Source organism: Rhodotorula paludigena (assembly GCF_050403205.1).
Source record: "Rhodotorula paludigena JCM10292 DNA, Rt_paludigena_JCM10292v1_ctg4, whole genome shotgun sequence".
Classification (NCBI taxonomy): domain Eukaryota; kingdom Fungi; phylum Basidiomycota; class Microbotryomycetes; order Sporidiobolales; family Sporidiobolaceae; genus Rhodotorula; species Rhodotorula paludigena.
This window is the reverse complement of record NW_027481454.1, coordinates 357,287-383,393: the sequence shown is the minus strand read 5'-3', so window position 1 is coordinate 383,393 and position 26,107 is coordinate 357,287. Positions and strand designations below refer to the sequence as shown.

Below are 26,107 nucleotides of genomic sequence, written 5' to 3'. Positions count from 1 at the left end.
GCCGCCTCGGCAAGGCCTCGGCCATTTCGTTTGCACCGCAGGCATGCTCTTCCTCTTCCTTCCCTATCCCCTCTCGCTGGAAGCCGTCCGGGCGCCTACTGTCAATTGCTCACCGTCGCTAGTATCCATAGCCCCTGCGCATGACGCGGTCTACGAGCCGCTGCAAGCCCCGGTTGCGAACGACAAAGCCCGTCTCGCGCATCTCGCGCACGACGGCCTCGGCGCGTGCAAAATCGCCCATGTTGACAAAGCCATCGAGGAGGATGTAGTAGGTGTCGGAGACCGTGTTGCTCTCGCCGTCGGGCATGTTGCGGTCGAAATTGGGGGCGCCCGACGCGCGCAGACGCTTGAGCTCGGCGTAGAGGCGCAATGCCAGCTCGGTGCCCCACTCCGAGTGCAGCGAGAGTCCGGCGCCAATGAAGGCGTTGTAGCCAATGCGATTGAGCGCAATGCCGCGTCGCTCCATGCGCTGCTTGAGCGTGAGCGCCGCGAGACAGTACGGGTGCTGCCCGTCCTCGTTCTCAGCCGCGACGGGCGACGCGAGCGGAGTCGTGCGGATCGCGCGGAGGAAGCCCTGGATGAGCGACGTGTAGATGACCTCGTTCGTCGCGAGCCGCTTCGACTCCATCTCGTCGAGAAGCTGCACCGCCGCCGAGAGCTGCTCGCTATCGCCCGAGCGCGCGAGGTGGTTGATGATGGCGCCGTACGTCGTCACACTCGGCTTGACGCGCGCCTGCTCCATGACGGCGATCGTGCGTGCCACGGCGTCGCGCATGCCCGCCGAAAGGAGCGCCTGGAGGACCATCGTAAAGGTGAAGACGTCGGCCTCGAGCCCGTGGTCCGAGACGACCTTGAGGACACGCGCAACCGAGGGCAGGTCGGGCTTGCTGCCGCGCGTGTAGAATTTGAGGAACCCGTTGATGGTCACCGTCGTCGGCGGCGTGCCCATCTTGTCCATCTCCTCGAGGAGCGCCTCTGCGTCGGTCTTGCGGCCGCACGCGAGCAAGCCGTTGATGAGGCGGTTCCACATGTTCTCTGGCCAGGCACGCTCGCCCGCGCGCTCGCGCTCGGCGAGTACGCGGCGGTCGCGCATCATGAGGCGCGCGAGACGCATCGCCTCGTCCGGGTCGCGCACGGCAAAGTGCGCCTCGACGCGCTCGAGCCACGAGTACATGTCGGGCTCGACTTCGCCGCCTGCGCGCTGCATGTCGGCAAACGCAGACTCGACGGCCGCGACTTCGCCGCGCGCGGCGTACCCGTGCAAGAGGCCGTTCCAGCAGACGACGCCGGGCGAGAGCGGCGGCGTGCGCGTGACGAGCCACGTCCAGATTGCGTGGGCATGTTCCATCGCCTGCGCACGGACAAAGCCCGCGATGAACGACGCGACGAGCGCCTGGTGCAGTGTTGCCGGCGCCAGCGGTTCGAGCGGTGCTGCGGCGGCTTCGACAGGCGCCGCGGTCGGCCCGTCGTCTTCAAGGTGGGGCTCGCGAGCGGTCTCGTCGACGAGTGCGGCGCCGGTGGAGGCGTCCTCGGCGCTCGACTCCTCTGCTAACGGCTCGCCCGTGAGGCTGCCCTCGGCCCCGCTCCTCACCGTCCGTTCGCCTCGCATCAGCCTGTCCCGCGCCGACGCGGTCCACCCTTCCGTACTGATCCACCCTACCTCTTCCGGCGGGCTCTCGACCGCCTCGCGCACCGACTCCCACAGCGCAAGCGCGTCGTCCTTCTGCCCCTTGCGGAAGCTCGTGCGGGCGTGTACGAGGACCTCGAGGCCTGGCGACTCGCGGCGGAGGTAGTACCGCTGCGCGAGGGACGCCTGGCACAGGAACGAGATGACGTGCTCGTGCAGCGCGGCGCGAGGCGATTCGAGCGACGAAGGGGATGCCGAGGGGAAAAGGAGGGAGAAACCGCGTGCGCTCGTCGCGTGCCGTGAGAGGAGCGAGTCGGCGGAGAAGTGATTATGCCGAGCGAGGATGGGGGCGAGGGGCGGGACGGACGGGTCGAGGAAGGAGGGAATGAGGGAAGCGAACGAGGCGCGGGAAGAGGGCGACTCGCGGTAACGCAGGAGTACCGTCGCGGAGAGATAAGCGCCATAGAGCTGCACAGGGATCTTCTCGTCCCGCGCACGGGCTCGCTGCGTCGGGCCAAAGACGACCGACGACGGCTTGTACGCCGCATCTGGTGCGTTGTCGCCGGTGCGCAGAGCGAGGTGCTCGCCTCGCGCGACGAGCTCATACAACTCGACGACGCGCGCGACGCCGTCCCACCCCTGCCCGAGCGAGTTCCACGCCCAGTCGCTCACGGCGCGCGAGTCGCTCTCGCCGGCGAGCCAGAGGACGAGTTCGCGCACGTCGGCCCAGGCCCAGCGCGTCCCTTCGCCGTCGGGGTGCTGCTGCATGTGGCGGGTCGTGACCATGAGCACGCGCGCCACGTCCTCGGCCCGGAGGCGGGCTGCTTGCCCCGCTCGCCGGAGAGGGAGCCAGCCGCGCTCGAACGCCTTGACGTAGCTGCTCGGGCGCTTGGCGATGCCCTCGCTGAGCGAGAGGATGGCTTCATTGTGCGCTCGGTGGGCTGCGGCAGCGTCTGCGGCGGAGGTCGAGCGGGAAGAAGGGGAGGCGGCGCGGATCTCGGAGAGAAGGTCGACGGCGGATGGGGGCGGCGGACGGCGAGGGGTGCGCGGCGTGCTCGAACGCTTCTTCTGCACGTTCTGGCCGGAGTGGGCGTGCTTGGCGGGCGCAGGAGGGCGCTGCTGCCGGGTGCGAAGGTTTGCGTTGGAAGTCGAGGCAGCGAGTGCAGCTGCCGGTGAGGGAGCCGCCTGGCTCGCGTACGGGCGTGCAGAGGCCACTGGTGCAGTACTGAAAGCTGCTGGTGCCAGCACGTCGAGCACAGCGTGCGTGCTTGCTGCAGCCGAGAGCATCGCCCGGCGAGCAGAGCAGGCGAGCGCAGGAGCCATCGTCTGCGGGAGGGACAAAGGTCAATCGGATGGGTAGAGAGAGGTGATTCCATCGTACGTACTTGCGATCCTGCCCGTTCCAGCCAAAGTCTGCCGTGTGTTCCTCGGTGACCCGGTCTCTTGCTCTTCGCCTTCACTCGACTCGTCCCGCCAATCGCGGCTGGAGCCGCCGAGCTGCTCGTTGGCCCCTTTGCTGCCGCTCGAAGGCACGCTGCGCCCGCTTGCGTGGACCGGGCTGCCGTCTATCCCTCACACCGCTCTCTTCCCCGAGCGGTCTGCGTCGCACCGATACCCCGGCTGGAGTGCTGCAGAATCAGAGCTCTTGTTCATTTGCCGTGCACTCGCTCCACCGTTGAACGGATCGACCTCGCCCTCCCGCTCGTCGCTCATCGTTCCTAAAATCATTCCTTGGTCGTCCCGTTCTCGCCGAGATTGTTGCCGTGGCTCGAGCGATTCCACTTGCATCTTCTCCTGCTACTGGTACGAGCCTCACAGAGAGTGAGCCTGGCTCCCTCTCTGGTTGTGAGGCACAGCGACTGGGACCGACGAGACGTGGCTGACCTCGCGAGCATCGGGCGCAGCCGTCCAGGAATGGGCTCGTCCGCCATGTCCTTCTCTTCCGACGTCTTTGCGACGCCGCGTCGTGACTGCAACAACTTGCTCCCCTTCGGCGTCCTCTATAACGACCTCGTCCTGCCTTTTTTCGACTTCGAAGAGCAGCAGCATTGGCCCAGTCCTGATCGAGTCATCAGCTGGAACTGCGATTTTGAGGAGTGTTACCAGCGCGTCCACCCCGACGTGTGGACCATCCTCGATCAAGACGAGGCCGACGATGCAAACCGGCTCGCTTGTCTCGACGATTTGCGACGCCACGTCGATCCAGCTACGAGTGCGCTTGCACAACAAGCGTATCGCAAGTTATTGGACATCCGGTGGGATCGCTGGGTCAACCTTTACGGTGCGTCGAGCTCAATCGGACCACATCACGCTTCCGCCGGGCTGACATTCGACGCGCATCCGCGCGCACCGTCAGCTCTTCGCGTTGCTCGACAAGCTTTTCTCCGACAGTGTCGCAAAGTTCATCCGCAGGCTACAGACGATGAACTGCTCGCGCTGCATCTGCGCACAGAGCCGGGCAAGAAACGTTGGTGGAACCGCGCGCCATGTGCGTTTCCGCCGCGTCCCGACTGGCGGGCCGGCCGGTGACAGATCCTGACACTATGCTCATAGGCGTGAAGCGCACGAGCAAGATGCAGATCGCGCCACATTCTGGTGAGTCCCCTGCTCGGCGGTCGTCTCTTTCCCCCCTCTTTGATTTTCCTGCGGCTCGACGTCGAGTCACGTACGCCATGTGGTTTCTCACGGTGCTCCTCTTGTGCGCAGTGCGGCCACTCGGCTCGCCCGCTCCCCCGGGATCCGGCTCTCTGATCACGGCCCGCGACTTGACCGTGCGGGAGTGGGATCGACTGAAGCTTCGAGATCACCGCACCGCCGCGTCAGACCAGGCGCTTGGCCGCATGCGCTGGTGGTCGTATTAGAGCGGCGCAAACGGGTACGTCTCGGCGGCAATGCGTCACTTGGGTCCTCCCATGCGGCTCGGAGGGCTCTGAGGTTGATGCGAGTGCCGTGACGGCTGCCGTAAAGGCTGGTCATTCCTTAGCGATGAGGCGCAACACTGTCAGGCTCTGGGCAGTTGTCTCTCTCCTCAACCGCTTGCTTGAGCAGCATCTCAGGTAGAGTCGCCTCCGTTACATCTCGGTCCGCACGTCTATCCCGTCTTTCATGCATTGAAGTCGAGCTTGATGTAGCCCTCGACCTGCACGAACAGGGAGCGCATTCGCTCGTCAGCACCAGAGAGCGCCAGCTCGACGAGGCGTTGAGGGGGAGAGACGCACCCGGTTTGTCCGCAGCAAGTCGAGGTACTTCTCCGTCAGCGGGTGGCACACCTCGTAGTGGTTGACGCCTGCAACGACGAGCGCGCAATGCTCGATCAGCTCCGTCTGCTTCACCTGCAGCAGCGCGGGAGAGCGAGAACGGAGGCCAAACGCACCCTCGGTCCGCCAGCACTTCTGCAGCTCCTCGCGCACGAGCTTGGCCTCCATGACGCCGATCCACGACTGGCGAATCTTCTCCTCGCGCGCCGCCTTGATCTCTGCTCGTCGGCGGACCGAGGCGCACGGGGCAAGAGAGGTGACGAGACGGGTGCATGTGAGGCGAGGGTCGGGAGGACGAGGTAGTTGAATTGGGCGAGGGCAAGAAGCGGGTCAGCGACTGGCCCGGCACATCTCCGTGGGTAGTCCAGGGATCTTGAGCAGGTGCTCCACCGCCGTCAGTCGGCAGAGACCCGAGCCTAATCGCCTCGTCGCCCTCGAGCGATGAGAGCCGCACGAGAGGCGGCAGACGCAAGCACCGCCACGCAGGCCCCGCCAATGGACCAGTACCTCCACCTGAGAGCACCCGACAGCCAGCTGAGCCTGCTCAGCCCTCCTGCAGCGCTGGGCGAACGGTCGGCAGCCCTTTGGCTCGACCGTGAGGAGGGCAAATCTGGCCAAGCAACCCGGTCTTGTCGTAGGCCGGGCGCACAGTGCACCATGCGACCCTTCCTTGCACGCTCAGTAGTGCTCTCGAAAGCCCGCGAGGCGAGTTCGGCGAGAGAGATGAAGCGAGGCGGTGTGGGACGACGGCGGGGTCTCTGCGGGTCGCTCGAGCGCAAAGAGAGACGGCGGGACTGACCGAGGAAGTTGTCGGGGATGGCACTCTGCGGCGGGGCCATCTTGGGCGGGATCGAGCGGGTGAGGACGAGGGCGAACCGGGGGATCCTGCGGGTTGCTCTCGACCAGACTCGCTCTCGTCTCCCGCAGCGACGATGAGCGTGAACGAGCAGGCAGTGCGCACAGCCTCGGCCGCGCACCCGCGCCACCCCAACTCGCCTGCAACGTACGGCACCGCCGGGTTCCGCGCCCAGTCCGTCTCGTCCCTCCTCGTTCAACCTCGCTTGACCCCGGCGCACTGACTTCCTGAGCACTGACTGTCCGTCCGCAATGACAGTGCCGACACTCTTGACAGTACCATGTTCCGTGTCGGCCTCCTCGCCGCCCTCCGCAGCAAGAAACTCGCCGGACAGACCATCGGGGTCATGGTCACCGCGTCTCACAACCCTGAGCAGGTGCGCCTGCGCCTGAGGAACTCCGTTGAAGACTTCACTGACATGTTGTTGACGTGCGCAGGACAACGGCGTCAAGCTCGTCGACCCGCACGGCGAAATGCTCCACTCGTCGTGGGAAACCTACGCGACGCAGCTCGCCAACGCTCCTTCGGACGAGGCACTCGTTGTCACGCTCAAGCAGGTGGTCCAGGCCGCCGAGGTCGACCTCTCGCAGCCAGCCAAGGTCGTCTATGGGCACGACTCGCGCCCTTCGTGCCGCACCCTGGTTCGCGCGGTCGTCGACGGCTTGACCGCGCTCGATGCCGAGCAGGTCAACGCTGGCCTCGTCACGACGCCGCAGTTGCACTACCTCGTGCGGTGCTACAACACGGCGGGCACGCCGCAGGCGTACGGCGAGCCGACCATCGAGGGCTACTACCAGAAGCTTGCGACCGCCTGGACGACTCTGGCAGTGCGTTGGGGCTTTCATGTTTTCCGCACACGCACATGTCGAGACCTCTCAACTCACACTGCGACAATGCAGACCGGCCGCCACCTCCTCCCCGCCTTGACCGTCGACTGCGCAAACGGAGTCGGCGCGCCGAAGCTCAAGGAGTTCCTCAAGGTCGTCGGGCAGGACCTCCTCCCCGTCATCACCGTGCGGGACAACCACACGCTCGCGGGCAACCTCAACATGAACTGCGGCGCCGACTTTGTCAAGACGCAGCAGTGCCCGCCGCGCAACGTCGAGCTCGTGCCGTGGCAGCGCTACGCCTCGTTCGACGGCGACGCCGACCGCATCGTCTTCTACTATGCCGACGGCACGGGCACGTTCCACCTGCTCGACGGGGACAAGATCGCTGGCCTCGCGGCTGGGTTCATCATGGACCTCGTCAAGGACGCAGGACTAGGCGTCAAGGTCGGCGTCGTGCAGACCGCATACGCCAACGGCGCTTCGACCAAGTACCTTACTGAGGTCCTCGTGCGTAGCAACTTCTATCTCGTGCTCTTCTGTCCCGCCCGACTGACCCGCTAGCTATTCCAGGGCGTTCCGGTGCAGTGCGTCCCGACCGGTGTCAAGCACCTCCACCACGCAGCCGAGTCGTTCGACATCGGCGTCTACTTCGAGGCGAACGGCCACGGCACGGTCCTCTTCTCGCCCTCGACGCTCGCCGCGATCAACACGCACACGCCGGCCTCGCCCTCTGCGGCCGCCGCGCTTGCCAACCTGCGCGCGCTCGTCGACCTGATCAACCAGACGGTCGGCGACGCCATCAGCGACATGCTCCTCGTCGAGGTCGTGCTGCTGCACCGCCAGTGGACGCCCGCGCAGTGGGACGCGGCCTACACCGACTACCCGAACCGCCTCGTCAAGGTCCTCGTACAGGACCGCCACGCGTTCACGACGTCGGACGCAGAGAGGAAGGTCGACACGCCCGCGGGCTTGCAGGACAAGATTGACGAGGCCGTCAAGGAGGTCGTCGGCGGGAGGAGCTTTGTCCGCCCGAGCGGGACCGAGGACTGCGTGCGCGTGTATGCCGAGGCGGCGACGAGGTCGACGGCGGATGGTGCGTGGTCTTCCTTGAGTACTCGCGCGGTCGCGCCCGACGCTGACTCCGACTGTCCCGTCTCAGAACTCGCCAACAAGGTCGCTGGGATCGTGCACGCGCTCGCGGGCAAGGGCCCGAAGCCGGCGAGCTTCTTCTAGAGCATCTCTCTCGGGCTGCACATACCCTCACTGCCCCGTGATACCTCCCTTCGTCGTTCCCCCGCTGTTCCTTCCGTAGCAGTCGCAAACTCGAAACAGACACTTGACCGCATTCACACAAATCGAGGTAGGCGCTCTCCTATCAAGTCTCTCGCTTTGGCTTTGTTGACTCGCTCAGCCGCCCATCGCACTTCGCTCGCCTCGACTCGGGCCATCTCCTTGACCTCGTTCCTCCTTCCTAGTCTGTCCACTTGCTCTCGCTCACTCGCGCTCCGTGCCTCTCGCTCCAGTCTTTCCGAGTCCAATGATCTCTCGCCCGCCTTCTCCGAGCGCCCCCCAGCTCCCGCTCGAAGACCTCCTCCCGCTCATCCTCCCGCACCTTGCCCCGCTCACCGCGCTCACGCCCGCGTACTGCACGCGCCAGAGCGCGCTCGCCGCGTGCTGCCGCGTCTCGAAGCTCTTCCACAGCGTCGCACGGCCGCTGCTCGACAAGGTCGTCCGCGTCGATTCGGAGGCCGTGTCGAAGATGGTGGTCGACGCGTTCGGGAGGGCACCGCACTGCAGGAGGGTCAAGGTACTACTCGTGATCGGCTTCAAGGGTACGGGTGAGGTGTGCAGCGCTGGAAAATTGGCGATGCGGTTCGCGCGACTGGAGGAACTGTGGCTCATCGACCTGTGGTTCGCGGAAGAGGGCTTTGACGAGGATGAAGTGTCCCTGTCAGATCTTGCGTTGCTTTCTCGTGCGTGCCTGCACTCGTCGACCCTCGTTCTAAGCTGACCAAGCGGCTGTGCTCGCCAAGCTGACCTCTGGCGTCTCGTCCTGTACAACGTCGAGGTCACCACTGGAGGGGGAGACTACACGATGCCCCGCCTCATCGATCTGACGACCGTGGAATGCGGCGGCGATGGCCCGGATGAGCTGCTGAAGCCCGAGACGACGCCGAGCTTGAGGTCCGCGTACGCCGAAATGTATCCCCTCCCTTGGCATACAGCTCTGGCTACCTTCGACAGACTCGACTTTCTTCAGCTCACTTACGAGGATATCTGCGACTCGCAAGACTCTGTTCAGCACTTTTTGACGGGTATAACTCTGCTTGTCTCCTTCGAAGTCGACGCCACCTTTGCAGAACAAGCGCTTCTCCCGTACCTGCGCCATCTCCTGCTCGACACAACCACGGTCCCCAGTATCGGCCGTACCCGTCGCCATCCCGACCTGGCGCTCGACACCCTGGAGCAGGACTTGATCCCTCGCGCCCCCGTGCAGACAATTCTGCTGCCACGCGGCGTATGTTCCGACACCGCCTCGTCCTGGACTCTCACGCCGGCGCGTCTCGACAACTTCCTCCAGACGTGCAAGCAGAAGGAGATCACCGTGATCTGGTACGACGACGCCGATGGCTCGCCGGATGCGATGCTCCCGCCGCGGTGCGAGTTCCGCGAGATTGCGAAGAGGCTCAAGAACGCGGCGAGGCGCGACTGAGGAGACAGCACCGGTACTCAACGCGAATTCGGATGCTACGCACATGCGCGTTGTCATTGACGAGGTCCGGGCAAGAGTGCGAGCAAGCCTTTCGTGCGGCCTTCTCAACTTGCCGGAAGTCGTGTCGAGCTTGCCTACGCTTCCACTCTACCTTGACTTGTGCGCTGCGCTCACCCGGAGTGCTGTGCTGAGCCGGTGAAGAGGTACCGGTTGGCTGTACAAGGTTGCGAGCTGTCTCTGTCGCGCCCACTTCTGCCACTGGCCTCGAGCGATCTCCGGCAGGCTGACCGGCGCGCAAGACAAGCTTTGGTTACCATCGGCGGGCCTGCCGAGAGGGCGAAGATGTCTGGTACAAGGGCCCAAGCGAGAAGATTTGGGGCTGGACTGGTCGCAGCGTGCCGGCTCCCGGGTTGCGGCTCTTGGGAAGGGGGAACGAGTGACGGCAACGAGAACACTGAGCAAGGAGTGCGCGAGCTGGGGTGTGCCTGCTGACTTGCTTATCGAGAGAGGCACACGCCACCTTGCAAATTGCCCAGCGTCGTCGCCGTGCGCGAGGAGTGTTCCAACCGCCGCCGTGCCTTCATTCTTCCTTCATTCGCCTCTTCTCCCTGCGACGCTCGCCTGCTTCTGCTGCCGTCTCACGTAGATAGGAGTTCACCGGGACACCGCCTTGCCTGCATCATGCGCCACTCTGCACGAGGCGAGCCGTCGTCCGCCCCACATCGCCATCCCACACCTCCGTCTCAGCGCTCTGTCTCGCCACGCTCGAGGGACAGGAGAGCAGCAATGCGCTCGAGCTCTCTGTCGTGGGCGGCAGCCTCCACGCTCGTTGCCCTGGCTGCAACTCCCGCCTTTGCGCAGCAACAGCCGGTGCGTCCGTCCCGCCATGCGCTTCGACCTCGTCCTCGGCTGTGCACGCTGACGAGTCTCGAGTGCACGCAGCAACCGAACCCGTGCTTCCGCTGGAGTGGGCAGATGGCCATCGCCAACAAGGCGGGCGCATCGACCAACGGCACCTCGTCTGCCTCGACGCTTTGGTACCAGGGCGGACAGGCCAAGCTGTCGAGCGACCAGGTCAGTAACTGGTGGACCAACGCGCTCGTGTCGCTCCCGCTCGACGAGAGCTGGCAGACCGGCACGCCGCCGCTCACGCTCGTCCAGCCCGATTCCGGAGACCCAATCAATCCACCCGCCGTTTCTCGTGCGCCTGCTAACTTCCTCTGCCTCTGTCGCCCGACCAAGACCCGCTGACACTCCTTCCGACAGTCGGAGCGATGTGGGCGTCCGCCGACGGCAATTCGCTGTATCAGTGGGGCGGGCAGTGGTCCGACAATCCGGACGTCCCGCCGCCCGCGGCGCGGACATGGCGCTACGACATCCAGGCGGGCGAGTGGGAGGTCGTGCAGACGCAGGGTGATGAGGTCGGGAATGTTGCAGAGGGACAGCCGGCGATCGTACCGGGCCAGGGCACAGACGGCGACAACGTCGCGTACTGTGCGTGCTTCATGTCCGACTCGCGGTCGACTAAAATGCAGAAGCTGACGGGGGTCACCTCGCACATGCAGACAGCCATGGACATCAAGACGATCATACGACCGAGGGATGGAGTAACCAGATTGCGCGGATCTACCTCAACTCGATGATTGAATTTGACCTCGGATCGCGCACTATGCGCAACATCACCTCGGTGCGCACCGTCTGCTCATCACTCATCCATTGTCTAACCTCGAACTTTTGCCCGCTGCGCACAGTACTCGTCCAACGCGCAGACCTCGAACAGCTCGACACCGCAAACGAACCCACTCTCTCGCGCCGACGGCTCGCTCACCTACGTCCCAAACCTCGGTACCGACAACAAGGGCGTGCTCGTCTCGATCGGCGGCGCGACGCAGACGCAGTACGTCGAAGACGGCTCGGTCCTCGACGTCTACGACATCGGCGCGGCGGGCTGGACGAGGCAATCGACCCTTGGCGCGAGGGTCGGCTCGCGGATCAACCACTGCGCAGTGCGCGGATCCGCCAAGGTGCACGGACAGCAGGTCCACCATATCATGTACGTTGTTGCCGACGGCTTCGTTCTTCCTCAAATGCCCTGGCTGACGATGCTGCGCGCTTTACAGCGTCTATGGCGGCCAGCGCATCAACCAAACCGACCGAGACTCGGACTTGTACATCCTCACGATTCAGGACAACACATACACGTGGACCGACGTGGGCACGCTGCCCGGTGCGCCAACCGGCCGAGCAGGTCACCAGTGCGCGCTGTCCGGCAACCAGCTCGTCGTCGTCGGCGGCTTGACCCGCGACGATGTGCTGTGCGAGCAGCCTGGTATCTTCGTGTGTCGCGCTCTTCGAACCTTGCGCGACCGAAGCGAGACTGACCTTCGCACTGCGCAGGTCCTCAACACTTCGTCGTTCGAGTGGCAGAGCGAGTACCGCCCGAACAGCATCTTCAGCACGCCCGCGCTCGTCGCCAATCTGACGGGCGGGATCGGTACCGGCTTCAGCACGTCGGGCGCTGGCTCCGCGACCGGCGGCGACGGCACGAACGACCCGGACACGTCGGGCTCGACGAACGGGTCGTCGACTGGACCCGAAGGCGATGTCTCGGGCGGGACGGGCAGCGACGGCGGCGGAAGCGACGGGACCAACGTCGGCGCAATCGCTGGCGGCGTCGTCGGCGGCATCGTCGGCCTCGCGCTCTTTGCGCTCCTCGCCTTCCTCCTCATGCGCCACAGGCGGCGTCAGCGCGAGGCCGAGGACTCGGAGAAGCGCGCGCTCGCGGGGGCGGCGGTCGCGGGAAGGAGTAACTCGGGGAGCTCGAGCAGCGGGCACGGGAGGTTTGTGCACGAGAAGGGCTTGTGCGTCTGGCCGGTCCCCTCTTCCCCCTTCAGTTGCGCCTCGGAGCATGCCTAAAGCGCGCGGGCACGACACTGACTCGATGATTGTGTTTCGCAGCGCTCGCGAATCGTTCTCATCAAGCGCTTTCCCGCCGTACGGTTGGGACCGTCGCGGTAGCGGGTCGGTGCAGCACGTCGGACCAGCAAGGTGCGTCTTCAATCATTCACACTCTCTTTCGCGCACGCTGAGACCGACTGAAACTCGCTTGTGTCCGCAGCGACGACGTCGAGCAGGAGACGGCCGGCATGGAGACCTTCATCAGCACTGGCCTTGCGCCGAAACGCGAGCTACGCGTCGTCAACGCCGACGACTAGCACGGTCGTTCACTGTCGCTCCGCGCGAGTTGATGAACTCTCACCTCTTCCGCTTTGACACCTTAGCCTGTCTTGCCCATCTAGTCCGTCCGTTTGCGTTGCATAGGCACTAAGTCCACTCTAGTCTTACCTTACTGTCTGTTCATTCATTCAGTCAAAAGTCTGCGCAGTCCTGCCGTTATTCCTTGCACGGGTCTCCTTACCCTTTCCCTTCCTCTTTCGCGTCTTCCCCTTGGCTATCTCGTTAGTTGCGCGGTGGCTGCCGAGTTTGTCCGTGCAAAAGACACTAGGTATCGACTCTGACATGCCACAGTCATGCCACGAGATCCATATGGCAGTGAGCGAGCCTGCGCGGAAGCTTTGTCTTTTGCGACAGCAAGACTCTCGGTCGACTTCGCTGAGCTGAGACGCAGGTGACGAGAGTGCGAGACACGTTTCAAAGATACGTCATGTGAGGAAGGAACCTAGTACGATCCGAGGTAGCGCTGTTGAGCGCGCAGTCCAAGGAGATGACGGGCAACTCCGAGACTGTGAGAAGCACCTGTGGAAGACCGAAGGTTCCTGGCTGCATCGCCTTCGTCCCGCGCATCACGCGCCTTGCGCAGCGACACGTCGACGAGAAGCTGCGCTGTCCGGGCCTTGACTGGATCCTCGTCCTGCAGATGCTTCATGGCTTCTCGAGCCTCCTCTTTGTACAAGTGCTCGCGACGAGCGTACTGATTGCCAAGAGGTTCAGCGGGCGCGCTAAAAAGGTGTCGATGGGGCGCACCAGCTCGGGATTTCCATCCACGCAGTCAAAGATGTCGCTGATCCACCGATTCCTGCAGATGTGCATGCGCCGCCTCGCTGCCGGGTATATTCTCTACTCCTTCAGCCGCTGAGCCTTTATATGAGAGACGACCTGCGCACCGAGCTCCTCGAGATCTGACAAGTTCTGCAGCGTCATGTGGTGAATCTTTTTGGCCTCCCTTTCGACCTCTTTGATGCGCTTCTCGCACTCGACGATCTGTAAAGGTGTGGCTCAGCGGGCCGGCAACGGAGCGACAGGCCTCAGAAGATCGATCGCAATCTGTCGAGCAAACGCACGACGGCCCTGTAGTGCTGGTTCAGGTTTTCTTCGTTCTTTGCCGGCTTGAAACCCGGCCTTGCTTGGCTAGAAAGGAGGGCGTGCCCTGCAATCTCGTAGGTGAGTTGGCAGGCGAGACGGAAGTTGCAATGCACTCGCCTTCGATTTCTGCGCACAGGACGCAATCAGCAACCCACTCCAAAGCGCCATGCGCTCCGTGCATACTAGAGGCTGACGTACCGAGTCCACTGAGTTCAGGATCTGTCAGTTGAGGAATCTCACGCTTGCAGAACTTCGCGATCTGCACAGCACGAGACGGCGTCGCCATGGTCGCCAGGAACTTAGGCAGCAACTCAAGGCTGCTGGCGAAAGAGCGAGAGCGCGATGACAGATGGTAGGCGAAACAGCCGCAACGTCCGGCAGGTAGCCGAGGGCGAGCTGCGCAGGGTCGCACGGAACATCCGACGAATCCGCGGACAGGAGACGGCCATTTCGGCCAGCGAGCAGACGCCTCGTGGTATATGGCGGCAAGTCCGAAGTGTCTCAAGAGACTACGGATAGCTCGTTGCCGCCTCGGCGAGCGACCATACTCGCGGATCCAGCCGCCAGCCTTGCACGCGCCGGCACAGCACGTCGATCATCGAGCGCGAACGCCGGTCCGGTCCGGCCCGTACCCGACCGCTGCCATCTCGTTGCCCCCAATGCACTTGCGCGTCGTGCTCGGTTCTGGTCGGAAGACGGGTATGGATGCACGGGTGTTTTCGAAAGTGTCGGCGACGTCCAGAAGGAGCGTAGCAGATCATGCGCGACGCTGTACAAGATCCCACCGAGCTCGGAGGCCCCAACGCACGGCGCGTAGAGCAGTGTGCGCCGCCTACAGTACGGCGAACACTCCAACTGATGAAGCGGCGAGACGGCATCGCAACAGCAATCATGGCCCGGGCAGACGTCGCATGCAGTAGTGCAAGAGTCAAGTCAACCCTGAAAGTTGGGTTCGGTGCAGCAGAGAGAGGGTTGCGTAGCGGCGAGAGGCAACCCTCGGCGACGAGCTCAGGCGGGAGGTTCCGTCTCGATCAGCTCGACCCTCGCCACAGGACAGGCTGGGCGGTCCTTGCAAACCAGAGAAGAACGGAGACTACCACGCGCGGCGCCTTGCGTGCTTCCTGCACTGCTGCAGTCCCTCCGACACCGCCTCCCCTTCTCACTCCTTCAACGCTTCTCACCGCCGCAACATGCCTGCCGGGATACTCAAGAACCGCACTGCACCCTCCGCGAGCCGCAAGGCCGCCCCGACACCCGCCGCACCCTCGTCCGGCTCTCCCGACGAAGACGACTTCGACGACTCGGAAGAGGACGAGTGGGAACAAGAGCGTCAGCGCGCAGGGCCGAGCAGCGCGCGCGCTTTTGCGCAGGATGACGATGAAGACGACGACGAGATGTACGAGCAGGAGGGAGACGAGGATGCGGACGGCGTTGCGGCATACGAGAGCGACCAGGGCGAGATGATGGACGACGACGATGACCCAGAGGTGCGGTTGACACTCTTTCGGCCTGACCGTTTCTTTGCTGACTTCTTTCGTGCGCGCAGGAGGCACTCGGCAAACGTGCGGCCCGCTCTTCGACGTCGCACTTCTGCCTCGATGCTGACTTTCCCGTCTCTCTTCGCGCAGAACTCGCCGAGATTCCCTTCACCTCTCTGCTCAAGGCGCAGAAGCAGATGAAGCAGGGCGGCAAGAACAAGGGCAAGGGGCGTGCCGCTGAGCAGGACGACGACGAGGATGAGGGAAGCGGCGCGAGGTCGGGCAAGGGCAAGAAGGGCGGCAAGGGGGCCAAGGGTGGGCGGGGACGCGTCGAGATCGAGAGCAGGTCGAACAAGCATGCGTGCGTCCCTCATCATCGCTTCGAGGCCTGACATTCAGACTGACGCTGTCCCGCCCTGCGCAGTCCGACCGAGATGAGCACGAAGAAGCCCGTCTCGCGCCTACGCCAAGTCGTCGAGTCGCAGAGCGCGCTCAAGGCGCGCGACCCGCGCTTCGATGCTTTGTCGGGCAGCGTCAACCCGGCGCTCTTTAAGCAGTCGTACGGGTTCCTCGCCGACCAGCAGCGCGCCGAGCTCGACACCATGCGGAAGACGGTCGCCGCGGCCAAGCGCGACCGCAAGGTGTCGCAGGACGAGCGCGACCGCCTCGAGGATGCGCTGCGGAGGATGGAGAACCGCGAGGTCACGCGGCGGAACAAGGAGCGCGAGCAGGAGGCGATGCGCCAGTGGAAGAAGGAGGAGAAGGACAAGCAGGCGCAGGGCAAGAAGGCGTTCTACCTCAAAGAGTGTACGTCGAAGCTCTTTGCCGCTCTCGCGCGGAACGAAGTTAACTTCCCCTCTCGCTCCCCGCAGCCGAGCGCAAGAAGCTCTACCTCAAGGCCAAGTTCGACGAGCTCTCGACCGACAAGCGCAAGTTGCACAAGGCGATGGACAAGAAGCGCAAGAAGACGGCGCAGAAGGAGAAGAAGGCCATGCCCAACACGCGGCCGGGCACTGGGCGCGGGTAGAGCTGCAGAGTGTAACGTGCTCTTATCGGCTGCCTTGAGCTCCCCGACGGTTTGACCAGAGCGCTGGAAGCTCCGAAGATCGGGTCACTACGCGGCAAGTGCGAAGCCTGAGAGCGGAGTGTGATAGCAACAACAGAACAACGACAACATCTAGCGCACGGCACGACTCAGAGTCGTTTCTATCCTGTCCAACCAAGAGTGGGGATCCCCGGGCCCTCGTCCGCTGTCTCGGCTTCTCTCATCTCAATCGCGCCTCCGCGCCCCTCTCTGCCGCCCCCTCCCGCTCCGCCCCCACTTGTTCTCGCCAATCTGCCTGACCTCCTCGCGCCACTCGAGGCCGACTCGCCGCAGCTGCGCGAGACGGCGCAGGCCCACGGTCGTGACGAAGCCGGCGAGGAGGAACGAGAGGAGCGTCGTGAGCGGGAAGGCGTAGGGCGTCTCTTCGAGGTGCGAGGTGAGCTGCAACGGGCGAAGAGAACACGTCAGCCTGCCGCGTCGCGAGAGCGCAAGTGCGAACCAAGAGAATGCGAGGACTGACATTCTGCGCGGTCGATGGTCAAGCGCAGAAGAAAGTGCAAGAGAGCCATCAGCTGCTGCGAGACCCCAGTCAAACCCGAACGCTGTTCGACGCACCATGCCAAAGAGCGCAGCGATCAAAGCGCCCGCCGTCAGACCCAGGGTGGCGATGCTCACGCGCAGGTCGAGCCCGAGAAGCGAATTGCGGTTTGCGTCGAGGATGAGCTCGACAATGTCCTCCGTGTGGCGGACGTTGGCCTGGTTTTCACCTTTCCAGGTCAGTACACGATCGTCGGCCGTCTCCGATGTTGAGAATACTGAGTGACCGGAAACACACCGAGAGGGTCTCGACTTCGCTGACGATCTCCTCGCACTGCTTCGAGAACGATTCGAGCAGCAGCTCGATCTCCTCGTGATCATCTGCTGCACGCGGATGTCCCGCCTGCTTCTCTGTCAGGTACATATTGGCCAAGTCGTCGTCTGTCGATCAAGAGGAAGCGGGATCAGCGGTACCCTGTTCAAGCGCCATCACCGACAGTTTCCTCCTCTCTCAACGTACCGTTCGCGAGCAGCTCGTCTAGGCATTCCTGCACGAGTGTCGCGCGCTTTTGAAAGATGCTGAGCTTGCGCGAGTAGTGCAGCAAGAGGCGCAGGTTGTCGCGGTCGATGTTCTCCTCCATGTGCGCCAGGAGCTCGACCACGTGCGAGCGCACGTTGTTCAGGTCCGTCTCGAGCGCCGTGACAATGTTGATGAGAGCTGAGGTGTGCGAGTAACCACGTCAGCTAGGCTGACAAGAGAGGGAAAGAGCGGAAAGGATGCGTACCGGCTTCGAGTGCGCGAAACTCGTAGGGCAGACCATGAGCGGCTTTGCCCGTCGCTTTCAGCGCGTGCTCGAGCGACCAGATGAAGACGCCCTTCAGCCAGCTGTGCGGTGCAAGCATTGTCAGCCTGACGTTTCGGGAGAGAGGCACGCGTGAAGAACGAACCTGTCCTCTGACCCGACCGAGTCAAAGATGGTGACCTCCTTGGCCGTGACGACGACGCGCAAGTGCAAGATGGTGAGGATGATGCACTGCTTGCGCACGAGGATCGTCGGCACGACGACGTTGACCGCGCCGTCGAGCTTGCGCAAGTCGCGCGGCTGGATCGAGAACTTGCGGCACAGCTCGTCCTTGGGGACGTGCGCCGCCATGCTCGACACGGCGCCCTTGGCGTCGAGCGTCGTGCAGCGCACATCGAGCCCCTGCCCGCCGACGCCGCCGCCCGAGAGGCTCGTCCCACGCGACGAGCGCAACGTGCGCTCGAGCGCCTTGGCCGTCTCGACGTTGCGCTCGCGCGCTTTGCGCTCCTCCTCGAGGTCGACGGGCCCGGTGCGAAGGCCGTAGGGGAAGGCAGAGTGCGGGAGGGAGGGGAGCGAACCAGGGGCGGAGGAGTTGCGCGACCGCAGGAAGCTCTGGAAGATGCTGCTGCGTTTTGCCGAAGCGCTCTGTGGCGCATGCCCTGGGCGAAGCAGATTGGCGTTTCCTGGAGAGGCGTCGTGCGAGGGCGGAGAGGGAGGCGGAAGGCTCGGCGCGGCGGGCGCGGCAGGAGGGCCGACGAAGAGGTCGTAGACCGACTTGAGCGGATTTTCACGCTTGCCCAATCGAGCTGCACTGGTCTGCAAGCTCCGCAAGGGCGTCGCGGGTCGCCGTGACCTCGCACATGATGTCGAGGCGATGAAGTCGAGCGGGGCTACGAGCGGCACAAAGCGGGCTCGAGCAGCGCCTCCTAGCATCGAGCGGGAGTCGCAGTACCTCTGGCGAGCTCTGCCGTGACTTCTGAGCTCGTGAGCGGATGCTGTCGGAACGGAAGCAGCGCCGATCGCTTGCGCTGCACTGTCAATGGCGCACTGAACGTTGCTTCCGTTCTGCCGTCGTTTGCTGATGACGCATTCGTACTCGCTGATACAGCGTGCAACGCTTCTCGGCAGCCGGCCAGGAGCTGAACAAGATGTGCGTCCACACGGCTTGTCTCCATTGCGCTGGTTCCCGGCGCACATTTGCGAGCATGGTCTCAAACGCTGCCACATGAATAACCTACGGACCAAGGTGAAGCAGTCCCCAGGCAAAAGGGGCGGTTCCTCTGTCATGCGTCCGGGCCGAAGGGCGAGAGCGCTGCGAGCAGCCGTGTGCGCGAGCGCACGCACTCTGCAGGGCGTCGCATCAGAACCCATGACGGCACAATATGAGGAGGCAGGGACGAACCAGCCAAGCTCATCTCGGCGTGAGGCGAGCGCAAAGCAGCTCGTCCTGCGAGCCGCATCTTCTGAGCCTGCCCCGAGAGCCTGTACCGACGCCGCAAGCCTGGCCGTGCGCTTCACTCGGTGCGCTTGTTGCCGCGCCACTTTGCCGAGTCCCCGCCAATGAGGCTCCCGGTCGCGTGCATCTGCTTGAGCTGGCGCTGTCCGAGGGCGAGGAGGGTCTTCGCCTTTTCCTGCGCCGTTTCGAAGCATTCAGCGCATTTTTCGAGAGGTCAGGTACAGGGGAGTCCCGTACCGAGTCTACGACGTCGCGATAGCGCTCAAAGTCGCTGCGGACCCAGCGGACCGTCTCCCACCTCGCTTGGAAGTCGCCGAGGGAGCGGGTCGCGCGGATGAACTGGCGGTAGAGCGAGAGGGCGTTGGCGCGGTTGATGAACTGCAGACCACATGGTCAGTTTCGCGCAGTCTTCGAGGCTGTTGAGCGGGAGCAGGACGGGGACGAACATAGTCGAGCGGAAGTTGAGGTCGGTTGGCGAAGCGCGAGGTGCGCGGGGCTGCGTGCTTTGCAGCGCGTGCGACAGAGTGCTTCATCCTGCGTCTGCTCGTCCCTGCCTGGCCCTGTCCCTTGCCGCAACGCGACTCTGCGAGAGCCGACCCTCCGCCTGCGCCGATCGCACCTCGTCGTCGACCGGCTCACCTCGACTCGCGCGAGAGCCCTTAGTCTCGGGCGGACGGGGCACAGCGAGAGTGGCTGGCCATGCCGAGCCACCCAGTCGCCGTCCCGCGCACCTTTTCGTTCCAGCCGCGCACCGCCTCGCATCTGCACGCTCAGCCGTCGCACGCCTACCCGCACCGCCGCAGGAGGCGCCTCTGGAACCTGTGCCAGACCATCGCGACCTGCTTCTTGATCCTGCTCGTCCTCGTCTGCCTTCTCGCGTCCCTCATCGACATTGGAGACTCGTTCGTTCGCTCGAATCGCACCAGCAAGGTCGCCGATCTCTCCATCACCGCCGGCACCTATGTCGCAATCGTGCGTCGAGTGCTTTCCTGTGTCTCTTGGCTGCGGCCAGTGTCGGCGGACATTGAAAAAGTTTCTAATGCATGCTGCTGGGCCTGCAGATCGTCTTCGGCTTGACCATCATCATCTCGCGCACATTTTCAAACCGCCGAGCCATCACTGCAATCCCCAAGGGCTACCTCCCGACCAGGTCGGCCGACGTGCCAAAGGCGAGTGCGACCTTGGCGCCGACACCACCCCTTCACACCTCCCTGACATACTTGCGTACCGCTCGCAGCGAGCTCACGAGCTCATACAGAACGAGTACGAGCGCGCATGTATCATCACCAAGGTTTCTCAGCCGAGCGGGCGAGATCAGGCAGGATGGGGCCGACCGGGTGCGGACCTTCTCGCTTTGGCACTCCTGGCCACCTTTCAACTCCTGCAATACACGAGCTGACGAAGTGCGGGTCCCAACTTCATCGCACAGGCTCGAGTTGCGAAGATGTGTACTTCCGTTCGGCGATCCTTTCAACCATCCCGACTCTTCGTGCGTTCCGCGTGGCGGCACCCCGAGCGCACACGGTTGACCGCGATATCTCCACGCAGGGTCGGCTCTCCTCCCGCTCTTTCCGCACATCCTCTCGGCCTATCCGTCCCCAGCTCCGCGATCAGCCCCCTTGTCGCCCCTCGCGCCCCTCCTCGCCCTCCCCGACTCTGACTCTCCGCTCCCCGCCGCGCTCCGCCCGCTCGCCGAGCTGTACGAGTCGAAGCTAGTGCTTGCGCGGTACGCCAAGGACGAGCCGAGCGAGGGCGATTGGGAGGAGTGCGCCAAGGCTGTCGCCGTGTTCGTGGGCGTGTTGTCCCGCTCCGATGGAGGGTGAGCCCGTGCGCGCGCGCATGTAGAATCTCCTCGTCACTTGTAGATATGCGTCCTGTTGTCGTATCGAGCCCACGTTGCCTCACTTCCAGAGTTGACTTGTTCTCGAGATGTCAACCTCGTCGGTTCTCTCGCTCCTTCCCCTCGCTCGCTTTCCACCGAAGATGACGCGGACGCTGCGTGACACTCAGCCAGGCGTGGATTACACTGCTCCGCCCGTCTTCTACGAGCTCGAGCGCTGCTTCCAGCGCGGGCTCGACTCGCTCGACGACCTCGACGCGCGTCCAAACAAGCGTGCGTCCCCCTCTGCTCGCTCGGGGCCAGTGCTGGACTGACTGGCTTGGCTGCACGACAGGCGCCAAGGTCGTGCGCAAGCCCGCCCCACCGTTTGCAGACGCGCAGGACGACGACGAGGTCGACCAGCTCGCGTCTTCAGACGACAGCGATGACGAGGACTGGTGGCTCGCCCAGGCGGACCTGGTCAAGCTCGACAGCGGTCTCCTCGCGCATAAGCGCGCGCAGGGCAAGGGCGCGACGGGCGCGAAGAAGGGCGGCAAGGCGACCGGACCTTCCGCGGGCAAGAAGGGCGGGTCGAGCGGCGCAAAGTCGAGGAAGGGGAGGGACCGCTTGACAAAGCTTCCACGCGAGGTCATTCACACGGTGCGCTCTCTCCCCGCACTGCTACCGAAGTCGGACAACTCCTAACTCGGCGAAACTCTCGCGCAGATCTTTACGCACTGCCCGCTCGCGGCGCTCCTCTCGCTGAGCCGCACCTCGCGCGTGCTTCGCGCTCACCTCGCGAGCGACGATGCCGACGACCTCTGGGCCGACGCGCGCGACGAAGTTGGGCTGCCGGACCTCGAGGAGGAAGACGGGTGGGTGTGGCCCGAGGTTGGGCTCGCGCAGCTCGTGTACGGCAAGACGTGCTCGGTGCGTCGTCTCCAGGCGTCTTGTCTCATGCGTCGTCTCCAGGCGTCTTGTCTCAGTCTCTTCGGCAGACTGACCACGTCGTACTCGTTGGCGACCTGGACGCACAGTCCTGCGGCAAGCACAGCACACGCTGGCCCGACTGCTTCCTCCGTCTCCGCCTTTGCAAGTCCTGCAAAATGAAGCAGTGCGTGCAGTTGTGTCTTCTCTCGCTCCGCTCTGATCGGCTGACGTGTACGCGCGCTGCTCGTGCAGAATCGTCCGCCTCGACCAGCTCGCCAAAACGCACCGCGAGCTTCATCCGGCCTCGAAGGACTGTGTCGTTCAGTCGCACCGTCAGTCTCTCTACCCTCCATCTACCGTGTGTGTGCGGAAGAGCTGAATGTCACGCAGAACCGCCCGCCAACCCGCAACTCCACGTCAAGACCCGTGTGCCGTCTCGCTCTCTTTTCGCTCGAACAAGCCCCTTGACTTTTCAGAGACACAGCCTACGGCCTTCTCTCCGAGCTCGACAAGCACGACGATGTCCTTCGCGTCCTCCAAGAGCAAGATGATCAGGCCGACGAAGTGTACTACGCACGAGCCTTCGAACGGCAGCACAAGCACCACGGCGGGGGCACCAAGTCACGCCCGATCGAGCTCGACAGCGAAGACGACATCGAGCAAAGCGGGTACGAGGTCAAGCCGAGGAGGAACGTGGGCGAGTGGGGCTCGAGGGTGAGGCGGTACGTTGGCGACATGAGGGAGAAGGCCGAGCCGATCGAGCAGGTGCGCGCTTCCACAACTCTCGTTCTCAATTCGCTGATAGTCTGATGAGCACAGGAGGGCGAGTTGCTCTTCCCTGCGCTCACCAAGCTGTACGCCGCTGAGGACGCAGAGGCGAATCGGCCTGACGAGCGCTCGACAGCTCGTCGCTTGGCGTGAGCACCGAAATGCTTCTGGTCCCCGATGCACGTCCTGACACTTCGACGTCTCACAGCATAGAGAAGCGCATCCTTGCCCTTGACGGACCCGAGGATTGGTGCGAGGCCGAGTGCGTTCTGCTCTTTGACCTTCTCAACCCGCATCGCACTCAATCACGCTCCTTGTCGCAGCTTTACGGGCTCGTGGCTAACTGCTGAGGTCGTCAACGAGGGCGACGAGTGCATCGACGACGCGGATTGGGCGACTCTGCAGCACAAGGTGCTTGCCGTACTCAAGCGTGCGCGCACCAAGCGCCTGCAAGCCTCGCAGCGCGACGCGCAGCTCAAGCGCCGCGAGCTCCTACGCCCGTACTACTACGAGATGCGCCAGGCGCAGGGAACGGCCATGGCTCGCGTCTACACGCCTCTCTTCGCCGACTTCCTCCTCTTCCCCTCCGTCCGCGCGCTGTGGTTACCGCAGGACGGTGTCGTCGACGCGGCGACGTGGGCGGCCGCGCGCGAAGGAGTAGCCGAGGATCTCAACGAGTGGCGCTGCGAGCTGCGGCTGCACGCGCTGCGCCTCATCCTCCAGAACACGCTCGACATCCCCGACGACGAGGAACTCGACCCGGACGCCGACGCGTACGACACGGCGACGTACGACGACGCCTTCTTCGACCAGCTCGCTTCGTCTGCCTTGCTCTGCGCTGTTGATGGGTGCTACCAGCCGGCGAGGGTCAAGGAGGGCGAGCGGCACGAGGCGCGCCCGACCTATTTCGGCACCCTGACCGAGCTCCTCGCGCACCAGCACGAAGCGCACGACGATCTCCTCCCGACAGCGAAGGAGCTCGTGTCGTCTCCTTCGTCGCCGCCCGTCTTCCGCCTCGCGCTCCCGCTCGAAGTCTCGAACGCCGTCGTCGCGCTGTGCGATGCGATCGGGCTCGACTGGGAGGACGCGTCGCTCGACGACCTCGACGAGGCGTACGGCGCTGCGCTCGAGCGCAAGGGCGCGTGGGTGCAGTGGTGGAACGTGCCGGGCAAGGGTAACGCGCGAGGCAAGAGGGAAAAGAAGGACTGGAGGACGATCGTGAGTGTCCGCAGCGCTTTCACGCGATGTGATCGCCTCTCCCGGATCATCGGCTGATCGACTCATGTGGGCGTTCGCAGATCTGCCACCTCAAGCGCGAGGTCGACAAGGCGGCCAAGGCGCGGCCGTCGCGCGTGCTCGACATCCCCGTCATCGTCTTTGAGCCGGGCAAGGACGGCAACGCATCTGACGAGTAGCATTGTCAGAGAAGGGGGAGGACGGAGTCAGGGTCTCGCTTTCAGAGAGCTGTTGAGCCGCAGGTTTCGCTCGCATTCCGCACGCATGGACAATCCAGTCGTTTTCCGCTTTGCCTGCCTTGCGGAATCCAGGTCGAGCAGTAGCGATACGATGTGGTCTACAGGCAGCCCAACTCTACACCCTCTGCGTCCGCTGTCTCCCCTCCTTCCCCTCTCCCCTTCCCTCGGCCCCTCCGCCTCCGCCTCCGCCTGCGCTCTCGTCCTTCCGACTCCTCACCTCGCCCCAGATGAGCCCGGCAAACGCGCCGACAATCATTCCGCCGCCGACGAGGGTCGAGCGCGTTATGGGCGGCGCGTCGGGGACGAAGAGGGCGTCGGCGGCGCTGACGAGGAGGAGCGTGAGGAGGTTGGCGACCGAGGCGATGACGGGGCCGAGGAGCGAGATGAGGAGCATGAAGCCGCCGTTGAACACTGACCCGCGCGTGCAGGGTCAGCGGGCCGGCGAGCGGAGGAGGAGAAGGAAGGAGGAGAAGGAGGATGGGAGAAGGGACGCACCGACTCCGCTCGCAATGATGCCGACCAAGACTCCGATTGCGCCCTCTGGCGGCTTTTCAAACTCTTCCCACCCGATGACGTGCAAGATGGGGATCCCGACCCAGAACAGCACGAGCGTGCAGAACCCGATCAGGGATGTGATGAAGTTCGAGTAGAGGAGGAACTGGCCCGGCGACGCTTGGGGCGGCCCGGCGCTGCGCCGCGAGGACGCGCGAGAGGGGTGGTCCGGGCGCGTGAAGGGGAGGTGGCCCGACGGGTGGCGCGAGTGGTGCTGGTACTGCGCCGCGCTCGCAGCGCCGCTGCCGCTCGCGCTTGACGCTGCGGAGCCGACGGGCGCACCGCCGTGCGAGGGCGTCGACATGTGCGTCGCGAGCGAAGGGTCGGCGGGAGAGGCGAGAAGCGAAGTCGTCTCGCGTGTCGAGGCTGCGTCGAGGTCGTCGATCGCGGCGCCGGGGTCGTCGTCGCCATCCTCGTCATGGTTGTTGGCGGCTGCCGGCGGGCTGGGCACGCGGCGCTGCGCGGAGCGGTGCTCAATCTGATCGAGCGGAGTGTCGTAACTAGGCTCGGGCAGGGCAATCTGTTCGGGTGTGGAGAGGAATCAAAACGGCACGCCGGGATGCACAGGGACAGAGCCACGCACGTGCAGCTTGTACCAGACCTCGTACCCGGCGTAGACGATGCTGGCAAAGAGCGTCAAGCAGTTGCCGACGAGGCGGTTCTGCGCCTCTTCGTCGCCGCCGGTCGCGTCGCCGTAGGCAATGACGAAGACGCCGCCGACGGCAAGGACGACGGCGAAGAGGTTGACGTAGCGCACGAGCGGGGACTCGGGGTGCGCCGAGGGGAGGTAGTAGAGCGACAGAAGGTACGCCCACTGTTCACGTCGAGCGAGTCAGCAGTGTGGCTCGAGAGAGGCGGGGCGGGCAGCGCACAAAGGCAAAGACGTTGTAGATGGCCGTGATGTCGGTCATGCTCGTGAGGGGCACGGCGGCGTACCACGAGAGCGCCGGGGCCGAGATGAAGACGGTGAGGATGAGCGTCTTGCGCGCGAGGTGGGCGACCCAGTCTTCCTCGAGTTCTGCGGCCCACGAGCGCGGGAGGACGAGCTGGGCGAGGCGGACGGGGGCACTGACGCGGTATGCGCCGCCGTCTGAGCGCGAGAGCTTGGGCGAGGTCGGGAGGCCGTCGTGGTCGAGGAGCGAGGGCGCGCGGAAGTGGTGGGCGAGGATGTCGCGGAGGCCGCGGAAGGCGGTGCGGAGCGAGGTGCCGCCGAGCTTGAGGGCGACGACGTGGGCGGGGAGGAGGGCGAGGTAGCCGCTGTGCGTGAGGTAGAAGAGGAAGAAGGGCTTGCGGTACCCGAGCGAGTGCTGCACGTAGCTCGTGAGCTGAGTCTGGATCGTGTACGCAAACAGCACGACGACGAGGAGCCCGGCCGTGCCCGTCGTGCGCCGGTCGAGCGCGGGCATGGCTGCGTCGCGGGGCGGGTCCGAGACGAAGTGGGGCGGCGAGAGAGAGAGAGCGAGGACGGGTACTGGGATAGAGAGCGACGACCAGCGGGGCAGCGAGAGCCAAGTCGCACGGCCAGCGGGCGACTGTGAGGTGCACAAGTGTGACTCGCGCCTGCAGTGCGGGACGAGCGAGCGAGCGCCAGTCTCCAGATGCGAACCAGCTCCGAGTGCAGCGCCAGATGGCGGGGCA

The 26,107-nt window shown here is 64.4% G+C and overlaps 10 protein-coding genes across 10 annotated transcripts; 5 read left to right on the top strand and 5 right to left on the bottom strand.

The window, feature by feature from the left end:
• Positions 1 to 118: 118 nt before the first annotated feature.
• On the bottom strand, positions 119 to 2,950 carry JCM10292_004817 (uncharacterized protein; the record flags this gene model as incomplete). The annotated part of the gene is made up of 1 exon (XM_076646353.1): positions 119 to 2,950. The coding sequence occupies one exon, from the start codon at positions 2,948 to 2,950 to the stop codon at positions 119 to 121; it is 2,832 nt and encodes a 943-aa protein (XP_076508109.1).
• Positions 2,951 to 4,730: 1,780 nt separating this feature from the next.
• Positions 4,731 to 5,723, bottom strand: JCM10292_004816 (uncharacterized protein; the record flags this gene model as incomplete). Its single annotated transcript, XM_076646352.1, has 4 exons — positions 4,731 to 4,766; positions 4,846 to 4,913; positions 5,001 to 5,102; positions 5,684 to 5,723. The coding sequence occupies 4 exons, from the start codon at positions 5,721 to 5,723 to the stop codon at positions 4,731 to 4,733; spliced, it is 246 nt and encodes an 81-aa protein (XP_076508108.1).
• Positions 5,724 to 5,816: 93 nt separating this feature from the next.
• Positions 5,817 to 7,803, top strand: PCM1 (phosphoacetylglucosamine mutase PCM1; the record flags this gene model as incomplete). The annotated part of the gene is made up of 6 exons (XM_076646351.1): positions 5,817 to 5,914; positions 5,999 to 6,116; positions 6,178 to 6,567; positions 6,640 to 7,077; positions 7,141 to 7,663; positions 7,730 to 7,803. The coding sequence occupies 6 exons, from the start codon at positions 5,817 to 5,819 to the stop codon at positions 7,801 to 7,803; spliced, it is 1,641 nt and encodes a 546-aa protein (XP_076508107.1).
• Positions 7,804 to 8,107: 304 nt separating this feature from the next.
• On the top strand, positions 8,108 to 9,283 carry JCM10292_004814 (uncharacterized protein; the record flags this gene model as incomplete). Its single annotated transcript, XM_076646350.1, has 3 exons — positions 8,108 to 8,543; positions 8,604 to 8,754; positions 8,815 to 9,283. 3 exons carry the CDS (start codon positions 8,108 to 8,110, stop codon positions 9,281 to 9,283), a joined length of 1,056 nt encoding a protein of 351 aa, XP_076508106.1.
• Positions 9,284 to 10,069: 786 nt separating this feature from the next.
• On the top strand, positions 10,070 to 12,498 carry JCM10292_004813 (uncharacterized protein; the record flags this gene model as incomplete). Its single annotated transcript, XM_076646349.1, has 9 exons — positions 10,070 to 10,153; positions 10,226 to 10,484; positions 10,550 to 10,777; positions 10,849 to 10,970; positions 11,035 to 11,336; positions 11,404 to 11,620; positions 11,681 to 12,144; positions 12,242 to 12,331; positions 12,402 to 12,498. 9 exons carry the CDS (start codon positions 10,070 to 10,072, stop codon positions 12,496 to 12,498), a joined length of 1,863 nt encoding a protein of 620 aa, XP_076508105.1.
• A 2,298-nt stretch (positions 12,499 to 14,796) lies between these two features.
• JCM10292_004812 (uncharacterized protein) lies at positions 14,797 to 16,111 on the top strand (the record flags this gene model as incomplete). The annotated part of the gene is made up of 5 exons (XM_076646348.1): positions 14,797 to 15,093; positions 15,153 to 15,168; positions 15,235 to 15,445; positions 15,509 to 15,891; positions 15,957 to 16,111. 5 exons carry the CDS (start codon positions 14,797 to 14,799, stop codon positions 16,109 to 16,111), a joined length of 1,062 nt encoding a protein of 353 aa, XP_076508104.1.
• A 243-nt stretch (positions 16,112 to 16,354) lies between these two features.
• On the bottom strand, positions 16,355 to 18,402 carry JCM10292_004811 (CorA family magnesium transporter; the record flags this gene model as incomplete). Its single annotated transcript, XM_076646347.1, has 6 exons — positions 16,355 to 16,570; positions 16,745 to 16,885; positions 16,965 to 17,107; positions 17,187 to 17,384; positions 17,452 to 17,552; positions 17,615 to 18,402. The coding sequence occupies 6 exons, from the start codon at positions 18,400 to 18,402 to the stop codon at positions 16,355 to 16,357; spliced, it is 1,587 nt and encodes a 528-aa protein (XP_076508103.1).
• A 581-nt stretch (positions 18,403 to 18,983) lies between these two features.
• JCM10292_004810 (LYR motif-containing protein 2) lies at positions 18,984 to 19,458 on the bottom strand (the record flags this gene model as incomplete). Its single annotated transcript, XM_076646346.1, has 3 exons — positions 18,984 to 19,100; positions 19,163 to 19,303; positions 19,372 to 19,458. The coding sequence occupies 3 exons, from the start codon at positions 19,456 to 19,458 to the stop codon at positions 18,984 to 18,986; spliced, it is 345 nt and encodes a 114-aa protein (XP_076508102.1).
• A 166-nt stretch (positions 19,459 to 19,624) lies between these two features.
• Positions 19,625 to 23,857, top strand: JCM10292_004809 (uncharacterized protein; the record flags this gene model as incomplete). Its single annotated transcript, XM_076646345.1, has 14 exons — positions 19,625 to 19,897; positions 19,987 to 20,098; positions 20,355 to 20,414; positions 20,474 to 20,715; positions 20,936 to 21,038; positions 21,100 to 21,404; positions 21,471 to 21,674; positions 21,782 to 21,858; positions 21,927 to 22,006; positions 22,159 to 22,439; positions 22,494 to 22,591; positions 22,651 to 22,704; positions 22,766 to 23,660; positions 23,741 to 23,857. The coding sequence occupies 14 exons, from the start codon at positions 19,625 to 19,627 to the stop codon at positions 23,855 to 23,857; spliced, it is 2,901 nt and encodes a 966-aa protein (XP_076508101.1).
• A 175-nt stretch (positions 23,858 to 24,032) lies between these two features.
• JCM10292_004808 (uncharacterized protein) lies at positions 24,033 to 25,875 on the bottom strand (the record flags this gene model as incomplete). The annotated part of the gene is made up of 4 exons (XM_076646344.1): positions 24,033 to 24,328; positions 24,413 to 24,989; positions 25,053 to 25,283; positions 25,342 to 25,875. The coding sequence occupies 4 exons, from the start codon at positions 25,873 to 25,875 to the stop codon at positions 24,033 to 24,035; spliced, it is 1,638 nt and encodes a 545-aa protein (XP_076508100.1).
• Positions 25,876 to 26,107: the final 232 nt, after the last annotated feature.